The sequence below is a fragment of the Orycteropus afer genome, unplaced genomic scaffold (genome assembly GCF_000298275.1).
Source record: "Orycteropus afer afer isolate SDZICR_OR568_19922 unplaced genomic scaffold, OryAfe1.0 scaffold00014, whole genome shotgun sequence".
NCBI lineage: Eukaryota > Metazoa > Chordata > Mammalia > Tubulidentata > Orycteropodidae > Orycteropus > Orycteropus afer.
Genome location: NW_006921601.1, coordinates 22,272,748 through 22,285,338, shown reverse-complemented (window position 1 = coordinate 22,285,338; position 12,591 = coordinate 22,272,748). Strand labels below are relative to the sequence as shown.

The window sequence follows — 12,591 nt, the reverse complement described above, 5'->3', positions numbered from 1 at the left end:
GAGCTCCGGTAGTGTAGTGCCTAAGGCACTTGACTGCTAACCAGAAGGCTGGCGGTTCAAACCCACCAGCCACTCCTCGGAAGGAATATGGGGCAATCTACTTCCATAGTGATACTACCTCAGAAACCCAAGGAGGGGTCGCTATGAGTTGGGGTCCGACTCAAGGGCACATAACAACAACAACAAATGCAAGTTTGCAGTATCTTCTTGAGGAAAGTTTATTTTGTTTTAGAAATAATTTTCCCTGAGGGAAACAAACAAAAAAAGATTCAAGATGCTATGCATTAAGGATATGAAAACCAAAAGAGTAACACATTTCTTATTAATAATATGTAAGAGAATATTTCTTTAAATTTTTTCCTAATACATATTTTTCTTTGATTTATCCCATCCATAAAATTGGTTTCTACACATGACTAATAATCCTCTGATTCCATTTTTGAAATAATATCTTGTCACCTGCTGAGTTTAAGGACTCATCAACCCTTAGAACTCATCACTATTTTTGGTAATCTATTGCACTTTTTAACATTTTGAAGAACTCTTAAAAAATTCTCTCCCTAGGAATACTAAGGTGTGCCTGATACAACCCCATGGCATTTTCTATCAAATACTCATGAGAAAGCTGGACAATGAATAAGGAAGGTTGATGAAAAATTGGTGCATTTGAATTATGGTGTTGGCTAAGAATATTGAATATACTATGGATTACTAGAAGAATGAACAAATCTGTCTGTACAGCCAGAATGCTCCTAAGAAGCTAGGATGCCAAAATTTCTTTTCATGTACTTCAGATATGTTATTAGGAAGGAGGGACCAGTCCCTAGAGAATGACATCATCCTTAAAGTGGAAGGTCATCATAAAATAGAAAAACCGTCAATGAGATGGATTGACACAGTGGCTGCAAAAATGATCTCAAACATAGAAACCACTGTGGTGAGGCAGGACCAAGCAGTGGTTCATTCTGTTGTACAAAAGGTCACTATGAGCCAGAACCAACTAGATGGCATCTAAGACCAACAACCAAGCCAAAAAACTAAACCCATTGTCATCGAGTGAATTGCAACTCATAGGACCCTGTAAGACAGAGTAGAACTGCCCCCACAATGTTACCAAGGCTGTAAATCTTTAAGGAAGCAGACTGCCTCATCTTTTTCTTGGGAGGGGCTGGTGGGTTTGATCTGCCCATTTTTCAGTTAGCAGTCAAATGCCTTAGCCACTGCACCACCAGAGCTCCTGTTACACCAACAACTGGAATGCTAAATTAAAACAAATTTCCAAGAATCCCTCCCCACGCCCAAGAGACTAAGAAAAGACACCCTTTCTTTTTCTGATGAATGGGATTGTAGGTGACAAAAGCCCCGGGGTGGAGCCAAGGAGGCTTCAGTGAGAGGTGGGGAGGGGCCAGGTGAATAAGAGAAGCAGCCAGGACCTGCGTGGTGCTCGGTTGTCTTCTCTCTAAAAAACGTGATTTGGGGACAAGAAATCACAGGTTCAAGGTCTGAGGAAAGACGCAAAGTCATGATAAACAGCAAGACCTGGGTGGAAGTGTGCTTGCTCTATTTCTTAGACTTAATGAGCATTTAGTTTCGTTTATCAAATTACTCACGCTCAACCAAACAAAACTAATCTTAACCTTCTGGAGCGCAGGCTGTGCTCCTTGCTTCCTACAGCCCCACACCATCAGTCCTTATGCTCCATACTTCGGGGTCGTCTCAGCATATAGTTCTGGGGGCACTAGTGCAGGCTGGCGCTAGGACCTTGGCTGCAACCACAGCAACAGCGCGGGAGGCCCCCGGTCGCAGCCGAGCGCCTCCCCCATCCCCTCCCCTTCTCAGCGGAGCTCAATAACAGGTGGAATTGCGCTCCAGGCGTCTAAAATCCCGCGGGCCTCCATAGAAACCAATCCTGGAGACCCAATGCACCTTGTGGGCGGGCTGTGGGGCCGGCGGTAGACCGGCGCTGCCTGGAGGTCAGCGCCGCCGGGAGCCTAGGCTCCCTTGGGACACGCTGGCGGGAACGCAGCACCTGACGCTCCTCACCCCTTTGTTCGCTAGGCCGCAAGGTGGTCTCAGCAACCCTCCCGGAGCTCACGGCCCTTGCAGCCTCAGGTCCTAGCAGGCTGCAGTGCACGTCGACCATTTCTCGAAAAACTTGGACAATCGCTGCAGAGGGGTAGACAGCTTGCGTCCTTTATGGCGCAACTCAAATTTTGGGGGGCACCTTCTTCTGGAGGAAAGCACCAGTACTCCCAGATTAGAGGGGAGCTAAGGGACTAGGAGACCATGCACCAGAGTTCACAAACCCCGCAGGTTGTCGTCCCTGCTCTCTCTGAGGTTCAGACAGAGTCCTTACACCCCTGAACCCAGGACCCGCGCGTTACCTGTTGGCTGCCAGCCGAGAAGCAATGTAGCCGCCTGGAATCTGGGTGATGATGTAGCCCCAAAAGAAGGAACCATGGATCATTCCCACGGTTTCGGGGTCCCAGTTGAATTTGGCTTTCTAGGACGGTAGGAAACAGACCAGAGGGAAGGAGAGAGATGAGTGCTTGGGCTGGAATCTCGTGTTCCTTGGTTCTCAGGCCGAACAAGCCCTCAAGCCCCGGGGCACTGCCCTGTATCCCCGAGGTGTGGGTAGATGAATTTTTGTCTCCTAACAAAACCAGTCTACACCCTCTTACAGAGAAGAAATGCCTCTTTTAACTGAAAAGTCGTGCTCAGTAACGAAATATTTTGTTATTAATAGCACGGACAGCCCAAATAACCAACCTGACTTCGGATCGGCGCCCAGGCTCTGCTCCCTGAAGACTTTCAGGTAGGTCTGACCAGAGTGTGGAATTTGAAGGTTAGAAATATGCAGCTCTGATTATAACAATGTCCCACCCCAGTCTTGGAAATTACGATTCTCTATGGAGAGATTCCATTAGCTGGCTCTCAGGAGAGAAATGCCAGACCAAGGTTGCATTTAACTGGTCTGCCAAAGCCCGCGCGGACTTGGCGAATCTTGGAAAATGGAATCCAACACTGAAGACCCAAATAGGAAAATCTCGGGTAAGGGAGGTGGGGACCCAAAGCGCGGGAAGGATGTCCTCGCAAAGTGGCAGACACAAGCGGATTTGGAGAGATTTCAAGCGGGACAATTTGGAGAGTCCGAAGGGAGGGAGGTGGTACTAATTGAGGCCGAGAAGTGTGTCTGAAGGTAGCGACCTAATTTCGCCCAGGCTCCCTGGGCGTTTTTTTCTTCCGCTCAGCCCCAAAGGGTGAGCTTCAAATCAAACTGGAGCCAAATACCCGCGTCGGCAGGGTGAAAGGGTGCTTATTCTCCCAGGGGCCTGGGGGCAGTTTTTTTCCTTTGGAATGAAATGCTGAAATTAAACTCAATTTACAGTCTTCCGAACTCCCCAGGGCCCAAAGGTGCTCTGCCTCCATGCACAGCCCGTTCTGGAATGTTTCTACCAACCCTTCTTCCACCTGGCTCATGGCCACTGTGGTTCCTAAATCGAAAGTGGGGACCCACGGGCTTTTGTGGCCTTGATGTGACTCTACCGTCTGTAGGCCTCACTACCCACCCACATCCCTCAACACCTTGAGATTACTCCAGGACTAGGTTCTTGGTGTCCCTGGAAAGCTGCAGCTCAGGCTCCGCCCCTGCACCCACTAAGTGGTTCGAGAAGGCCTGCTGGCTAGAACTGCCTAGATGTGCACAGTTGATTTGATTTCTGTTTTGTTTTATATTGATTATTAAAATTTTTTTGGGGGGGCAATTGGAGGAGGTAGGCAAAAATTATAACTAATATGCTGCTCTATTCTTCAGGATAAAGGATAACATTTTCATTTAGATTTAAAGGCGTTATTTGGCATCTATTCCGTGCCAGGCTAGCTGCTAAACTAGGCTCATGCACGTTGTACTAAGTCAAACTTCACCAAAACCTAGTGACCTCAACGCTATTGTTCTACTATGCGCGTGAGGTAAGGAAGGCCCAGAGAGCAGGAGTGAGTTGCTCCCAGAGCAGAAAGGGAAGTGACCATAACACTAAGGTGCATCCTAGAATTGCAGAGCTAGAGAGAGATTTAGGGAGCATCCAGGCCTTCCTTTGCCTTGCAGTTAGGGAAACAGGGCTGGCACAGGTCATGTGGCTTTATGGGGCCACGTGGGAGGCCCAGGACGATCCCAGAGTTGCCCACCTCCTTGATGACCTTGCCCCCACGGTGAATAGTGCTGTTGTTGACCATGTCGACGATGGCCACACCCAGATTGCAGCGAATGCCGAAGGAAATGCAGAAGCCCAGGCCACTCATGATGGCGATGATGTAGCGGCGCGGCAGGCCGAAGCACGTGCAGTCGCACAGCGGCGCCTTCTTCTCTGGCACCTCCAAGGTCTTCCCATCCTCAGTCAGCTCAATGGTCTCCCCGATGTCTTGCTTCTTCTCTAGCACCCTGAGCGGCAGAGCCGGGTGGGGGAAGGCAAGGACACCGAGGGTTAGGTACCCAATGAGGGCATTTCCCCCCAGCCTTCAATGCTCAGCGGGTGGGGGGCAGGAGCTGACCTGCTTCCTCCTCCCTCAGGGGTTAGGGTGTGGCGACACCTGGTTTCTGGACCCTCAAGGTCCTCTAGCATTCTGCCCATGCCCCTCCCCTCAACAGCTTCTTTTTGATTTTAATACCTTCAAGCCTCCAGCCTGCCTATTGCCTAATGATCCACCCCGCAGCACCTAGGTTCAGATACACCGGCCAGCAGGAGAGCCTAACTTTCGTGGGGGTCCGCAGTTAGTGCGAGAAAGGGTTATGCGAGCGGCCTGTGCCAGGCACCACTGTAGTCGCCTCTCTCCGCAGTGCTACCCTTGCTGCAGCGGGTGTCATCCGGCTACCCAACCTCGGGCGGGCTGCCCTGCTGCGGACAGACCCCGCCACAGTCTCACACCCGCGCTACCCCTTTTTTTCTGGCCAAGTTGACGATTTCCAGGTTGAGCACGCCGGGATCGATCCCTCCTCCTAGTTGAGCCCTGGGTCCCCGGGGACTAAGGCCTCCCCTGGCCGGTGCCCACGCGGAGAAGGACTGTGAATGTTCTCAGAGTGCCACACATTCTCCCTCCTCCTCCTCCAGCCCCAGGTGCCAGTTCAACGCTTTCTCTCCTGTTACAAATCTTTCTTTTTTTTTTTTTTAACTCGTGTTTGAAACAAAGGCCTCCGCAACATATGGCCGACACGTAAGCTTCCTACTGCCAGAACATGAATAATTAATTATTCACAATCTTGCGTCATTACTATCTCGGTTACAAACACCGAAAATGGTCGGGCCTATTTCCAGAATCGTAAAATGTGACTCCCAGCTATGCAAACGCGCCCCAATCAGGTCTATGTACAATGTTGCACATCCAGGCGGAAAAACTCACAGTTATTATTATTTTAAAAATTTGCCTATTATTTCAAAGGATTTTTCCAGTATGATTGAATTCCTTTAGGGCTTTCGCCCTTAGGGGAAGGGAGAGGAGAAGTGATGGAATGATTTGACTTAAAGGCGGTAGTGTTCTTGTAGTTCACAATATGCCCGGGAAATTTCTATTCAAAAAAATGAATCATGTGAAAGGAAGGTAACAGCTCTGTGGACGCTTGGGATAGATATTTTGATGTTTAAACAAAGAACCTTCTCGTTTACAATTTGCAGATATTTTTCAGCCCTGTAATTTATTTTTAAATGATAGATACTTACACTGTTGTTTTCATACACGCACAACAGGAAAGGAAGTATTTAGATGAATGTCAAGGATGCAGAGTTTGGGATATTTTGTTCAAGCAACTGAGGCTAACAGAAAAGACTGTCCGAGTTTCAAATTCTCCAAAATATCACCTAGGGAATGGGTCCTAAAGATATTGAGATTGTTTTAATGCGTATCCCTAAATTCCAGCACTGATGTTTGAAAATGTAATTTATTGTGGGAGAAAAATCAACTAATGTGATTTTTTTTTTCCTTTTTTTCATATTGGCCTCATATACACACACATGCAAAGCTGAACTCCACACCTGATGCCAGTTGGGCTGAGAAAGAACGGTCCTTTTGGGGCAGCTGCGGGACTGCAGGGCTGTTGCAGTGTCTAGTGCCGCATAGGTGCATGATCGCCCTATTTAAAGCCCACCAGAAGCCAAGAGATTTGAAAACAGGAAGGCACTCTGGTCATTTTCTTTACATTTCCTATGTATTTCTAAAGGCTTCAATTTCCCAAATGTGAAAATTCGTGCCCCTTTGGAATTGTTTTGTCTTTTGTGTCTGCCCTGTCTTCTAGCTTTTGTTCACATTTTTAAGAAAAAGTGTACTAATGCAACATACTTGAAAGATTTTAAAGCTGTTAAATTTGCGGCATAATTAGTATTGTGACTACAGGGACAATAAACTTTTTTTTTTTTTAATCACCTCTAATATGTTCAAACCTATTTTGAAGGTTATTTTTCTTACAACCACAATGGCATTTTCTATGCAAAAAAAAAAAAAAAAAGACTTCTAGGGGAGGACAAATAATTAAAACACAGACACATTGTTTCAGGTTCTGAGAGAGGAACTGCTTCAGCTATCAATTATTGATATATTTTGATTCCTCTTCCTTTAGTACAGAAGGAGGATTCCACTAGGGGATTCTCCATTCGCGTGGTGGTTTAGCTGAGATCTAAATTTCTTTTTGCCATTACCCTTTGGATTTTCTTAGTTGATTTTTAGAGGCTTTTCTTTTTCCCTCGTTTATCTACATTAAAGGAATGTGATCCTGGGTCGTTTCAAGCACCCAAAGAAGGGCTCCTTGACCAGCCATTGGCCATTTCTCAATTGTAAAAAGGGTAAGTCCAGGGTTGAAATGGCTGAGAACTTGCAGGTACCAAAACAAGAATCACACAGACACATACACACAACAGATAGGTTCTTTTAGTGCAACATTCCTGAATTAATAAACAGCTTTACAGAGCACTCTCATTCAGCTATGAGCAACAAAAGATTTCCGATCATATTACAGTCTCTCTAAGCAACCAGGGCATACATAAAATTTGCAGATTTTATGCTGAGCCACAGGCAGGCATGGTTTTGCTTTCTCTTACCTGTAGATCTGGCCGAGGGATTTCCCAGCAAAATTCTTTAGTCCCTCTTTTCCTGGGGTCAAAATCCTTTGTTTTACCGACTCCATTCTGGTAAAGGCTGGTGTCAGCTGCTTGCAGACTTAAATAGTTATCGCTATGGAAGGCGAGGGCTGCGCATATTGTCTTAATCGCTCAAGGTAGTTGCTGGCTTTTTCTTCTCTTCGAAAAGGTGTTGGTGTTCTTCCAGTAAGAGTGCCAGCCAGAGAGGGGAGGGAGAGTGAGGAGAGAACGAGGATACAACGGAATAGCTGCATGCAACCCACGGGTTTCCTAATAGGAGAGTTGGTAGACACAATCAGAAAGTCTCATTGGAAGGGGAGGATCCGGTGGCAAAGGGCGCACGCAGTGCCATGGTGTTTGGGCGGGTGCCCACGAGTCCTTATCCTGGAAGTCAGTCCACTGAAAAACAATGTAAATTCCCGGTAGTGAAGAGCTTACTGCTGTCAGAATCTGTTGGCTTTTAAAAGGAGTGGCTGAAATATTACAGACCCCTTGTGTAAGGGCAAAGTCACGAGAAGAGTACTTTTAAAATGGTGTCTTTGCTGTAAGGAGCAGTCGTTCCAAAACTCTTGGTAGCTTCTCAGGTCTCAGGTGAGCAATGCTGCTGTTAGTTTTTTCTCCCTGACCGTGATCTCCTTCACCCTGGCGCAACTCTGCGGTAGAGGCCAATTAAGATGGAGAAGGCTTGCTATTCTTTGAAGATTTGAGTAAATAACAGATACACTGTTCTGATTTGGGCAGCGATTGCGAAGATTTTTTTTTTTTTTTTTTTTTCCAGTACAGCTGACAGCGCCCTTTGAGCAGATCGCGGCAAAATGGTTCAGCACCACGGACAAGAGTAAGTTTCAGGATAAGGGGAAGGAGGTTTTGGCTGGCGGGTTTAGCAACTTTCCAGGGGAGTTGGGCGGGTCACCGTGACCAAGGATCATTCTGGGGCTCTTCGAGAACGGATGCTATGGAAACCAAGTGGGAAGATGTCATCATCTCCAGGGTTTGCAGGGAGAATGGTGCATTTGGCTCTAAAACGGATGAAGTCTTTATTAAACACTGAGAAGTGACTTTTACTTTCCCATGTTTTGCCCTGCATGCTGACACCAGCTTCTCAGTGTTGCTGGGAAGGAATGTTACAATGCATTTCATTTTTGTTTGTGATATTCCAGGGCAATAAGGATCCTTTGAATACAACAAATGCAAGAAAAATGCATGATTATATTATTCACGTGCTTTGTTTTAACACTTGATAGAAAAAGAAGGGGATGGAAAAGAAAAAGAGAGAAAGGAAAAGAATGAGAGAGCTGTAAGCTCAGTTAAATAAAAGATAAGAAGTTTGGTTAATGAAAATTTCTTTAAATTTTGAGTTTTTCACTTAACTAATTTACAGTACCCTGCCTTGTGCTTATCAACAAATTATCATCTTTTGAAACACCTCATTGCTTAACTTTCCAAGATTTATTTTATTTTAAGTACTTAGATTGATATCTGACATATTTTTTCTTTGCACCATTTTTCTAATACAGAATTTTACATAAGTTGTCATGTAAGGTTTTTGGTTTCACATTTTAGCTATAGCATCAATGGATGTATTTCATTAAGGAAAACGAGTAGACTATGCTGTCTTGATATTAATTATTAATTCATTTCACATGAATCATAAACAGCTTAGATGCAATTCAGTAAATGTTTACAAAACAGATTGACCTTGAACTGCATTTTCAAGGTCAAAATCCTGGGACTTCACTGAAGCCAACAGGGGGCATAGATTTCACTTCAGGACCCTGAAGCCAAATCTCAAAGCATGGATATAACACAGTAACACAGAATCATGTAAGAATGTTCCCTGAATCTGCCAAATGATACAATGAACATGTATTAGCTTAAAAGACAGCTTAAGGAAATAATCGAAAGTAGCTCACACCATTAACCATTATTTAATTTGTTTGTCATCAAATTAAGTTCCATGATGAATGATGATCAAGAAATGGATACAGATGTCTTCGTTTTATTTTGATAAATATGTATTAAAATGTATAAACCAAACCAAAACCAAACACTGCCATCGAGTCAGATCAGACTCATAGCAACCCCTCCTCGGGTTTCCAAGGCAGTAGCACTACAGAAGTAGATTACACAACCTTGTTCCAAGGAGTGACTGCTGAGTTTGAACCACCAGCCTTCTACTTAACAGCCAAATGCCTTAGGCCCTATGCCACCAGAGCTCCCATAAAATGTATATCACCAATAAAAATTGAACCATATTTTTCTAAAACTCTGGAATGCCTCAATATTATATTCATCCACAAACAAGATCAAGTATGATTGGGCCAAAAAACAAAACAAAACAAAACAAAAAAACCTTCAATGAACTACTTTATATAGACAAAGATTCAGGCTAGTTAGGACTTGATTCTTCTAGGTGCTTTTTAAAATATCTGTTTCTCAAATCTGTAGTAACCAATTCATTGAATTTGTTACATGTAGAGATATCCATGACTTTGGGTATACTGGACAATTATGAAACAAAAACAGTCATAATAAATATCTGTGAAGCTATGATAATGGTATAAAAAATGATTCTTCTAAGCACTCCTGCTTAAGTTTCACCCCAAATGACTATAGGTCTGCACCACCAGGAAACCTGTTTGCTAAGTCTTCACTATATATACTTACTTGAGGGGACACAAAACACTATAAATCCAAGGCAAGAGCATTATAAATACAGTGAAATAAATACATTCACATTTATTGAAATAAATGCCATTTGGCTCTCTCCTATATTCTGTTGATAACAGGTTAAGTGAGTGCCTGAATCAGGGTAACTGTTCATATTGATTTATTCATTCTAAAAATATTCATTGAGTTCCAAGAAATGTTCTAGATTCTGTGAATGCTTCTTCAGAAATTTTACAGGCTACTTGGGAAATAGATATGGAAATGCAATTACAAATAGTTATGGGTAAATTTAGACAAATTAAATAACCCAGCCTGGGAGGAAAAAGGTTTTCGGAGATGATATGTCATTTCCGGTCTTAATAATTTTAAAGAAGTTTAGCCCTGTATAGATGATGCCATCCCAGTGGAATTGAGTGGGAAGGGGAATGAATATCAGTGCTTGGAGAACATCCCAAACAGAGGGAATATTTGAGCAAAGTCATGAACATGGGTGTTCTGGTTACCCAGTACCACTGTGAAAAGAATATACCACAAATAGGATGGCTTGAAGAAACAGCAGTTTATTCTTTTACAGTTTGGAGGCTTTAAGTCCAAGTTCAAAGTGCCAGGCTCTAGGGGCTGGGTGGAAGCCCCTTAACCTTGGGCTTCAGCTCTGCCTCCTGCTCCCAGTTCACTGAAGGTGTAGGCTTTTCTTCACTCAGGTGCTGGCTGCTGAGGCCAACAAGCCCAAGGTCGACAAGTAAAAAGGCACAATCCTGATGTTACCAAACCACATGGCAGGCCATTAATTCAAGTCCCAAGGTTGGCAGAACATGGCAGGCTGATGAACACAGGTACATGCAGGGTTCAAGCATGCCATCAGCTAGAGACCATTCCCAAAGCTTATATATATGGGAAGCAGACCACATAACCAAAGCAGCTACTCAGCTGCGCCAATAGATTCCACCATGGATTTAATTAGCAGGGGGTATAACTACATTCTTACCATGGGGAATAACTACATTCAGCTGCCCAGCCACTCAACCAGGCCCAGCCAAGTTGACACACAAGCTTAACCACCACAAAGGGGGAAAAAGTTGTATGTGGAAAGTTACAAAAATTGTTACAAGGCCACCTGATACAGAAGAATGCTATTCATGACATTCTGAAATTAATTCAAAAACCAAAACCAAACTCACTGCCATCAAATCAGATCCGACTCATAGTGACCCCTCTGGGTTTTCAAGGTGGTATCACTACGGAAGTAGATCTCCCAATCTTCCTTCCAAGGAGTGGCTGGTGGATTTGAACCACCAGCCTTCTCGTTAGCAGTCAAATACCTTAGGCACTGCATCACCAGAGCTCCCCCTTAAATTAATAACTACTCCCAAATATTGTTGTTGTTGTTAGGATCCAGTTGGCTTTGATTTACAGCGACTCTACGTACAAAAGAATGAGGCACTGCCCAGTCCTGCACCATCCTCAAACTCTTTCCTATGCTTAAACCCATTGTCACAGCCACTGTGTCAATCCATTTCATTGAGGGTCTTCCCCTTTTTTGCTGACCCTTGCTTCATCAAGCATGATATCCTTTTCCAGGAACTGGTCCCTTCTGATAACATGTCCAAACTGAGACAGTCTGGCTGCTCTTGCTTCTAAGGAGCATTCTGGCTGTACTTCTTCCAAGACAGATATTTGTTTCTTCTGGTAGTCCATAGTGTTTTAAGTATTCTTGGCCAACACCACAATTCAAATGCATCAATTCTTCTTTAGTCGTCCTAGTCATTCTCCAGCTTTCACATGCGTATGAAAATACCACAACTTGGGTCAGGTGCACCTTAGTCTTCAAAGTGTTATTTTTGCTCCTAAACACTTTAAAGAGATCTTTCATAGCAGATTTACCCAGTGCAATACATCACCTGATTTCTTGACTGCTGCTTCTATGGGTGTTTATTGTCAATTTCAATAAAAAGAAATCCTTGACAACTTCAATATTTTCTCCATTAATCATGATATTGCTTATGGGTCCAGATGTGAAGATTTATTATTATTATTATTATTATTATTATTTTGCAGTATTCCCTTCCCTTCCATCTCCTCCCACCTCTAGTAACCAACAAAGAAAATTTCCTTCCATATATAAACCTTTCCCTGACTTTTTACAATAATGAATTCATAGAATATTTGTCCTTTTGTGATTGACTTATTTCACTCAGTATAATGTCCTTCAAGTCCATCCATGTTATGCAGTGTTTTGTAGATTCTGCATTATTCTTTAGTGTTGCCCAGTATCCCATTGCGTGTACCATAGTTTGGTTATCCATTCTTCTGTTGATGGACACTAACTTTTTCCCATCTTTTTGTTATTATAGGAGCTCTGGTAGCACAGTGCCTAAGACATTTGACTGGTAACCAGAAAGCTGGCAGTTCAAACCCAATAGCCACTCTTTGGAAGGAAGACAGGGCAATATACTTCTGTAGTGATAGCGCCTCGGAAATCCAAGGAGAGGTCGCTATGAATCGGATCTGACTTGGCAGAGTTTGTTTTTTTTTGTTTTATTGCTATTGTAAATAGTGCTGTGATATATATAGATATAGATATAGATATAGTGTGCATATATCTGTTCTTGTCCTGGCTCTCATTTCTTTAGGATATATACCTAGTAATTGGATTGTTGGCTCAGTTGGTATTTCTAATTCCAACTTTTTAAGGAATAGCCATACTGCTTTCCATAGTGATTGTATCATTTGACAGTCCCACCAGCAGTGTATAAGAGTCCCAATCTCTCCACATCCTCAGCAGCATTTGTTATTTTCTATC

The 12,591-nt window shown here is 43.7% G+C and overlaps 1 protein-coding gene across 1 annotated transcript in view; it reads right to left on the bottom strand.

Annotated features, from left to right (window-relative positions):
* SLC17A6 (solute carrier family 17 member 6) overlaps positions 1-7,168 on the bottom strand; it is a 58,834-nt gene extending 51,666 nt beyond the window's left edge. The window contains exons 1-3 of the mRNA XM_007955956.2: positions 7,083-7,168; positions 4,186-4,438; positions 2,385-2,503 (exon numbers count right to left, since the gene is read on the bottom strand). Of these exons, the coding sequence (XP_007954147.1) occupies positions 2,385-2,503; positions 4,186-4,438; positions 7,083-7,168 (458 nt within the window). The remainder of the gene's footprint in view (positions 1-2,384; positions 2,504-4,185; positions 4,439-7,082) is intronic.
* Positions 7,169-12,591: the final 5,423 nt, after the last annotated feature.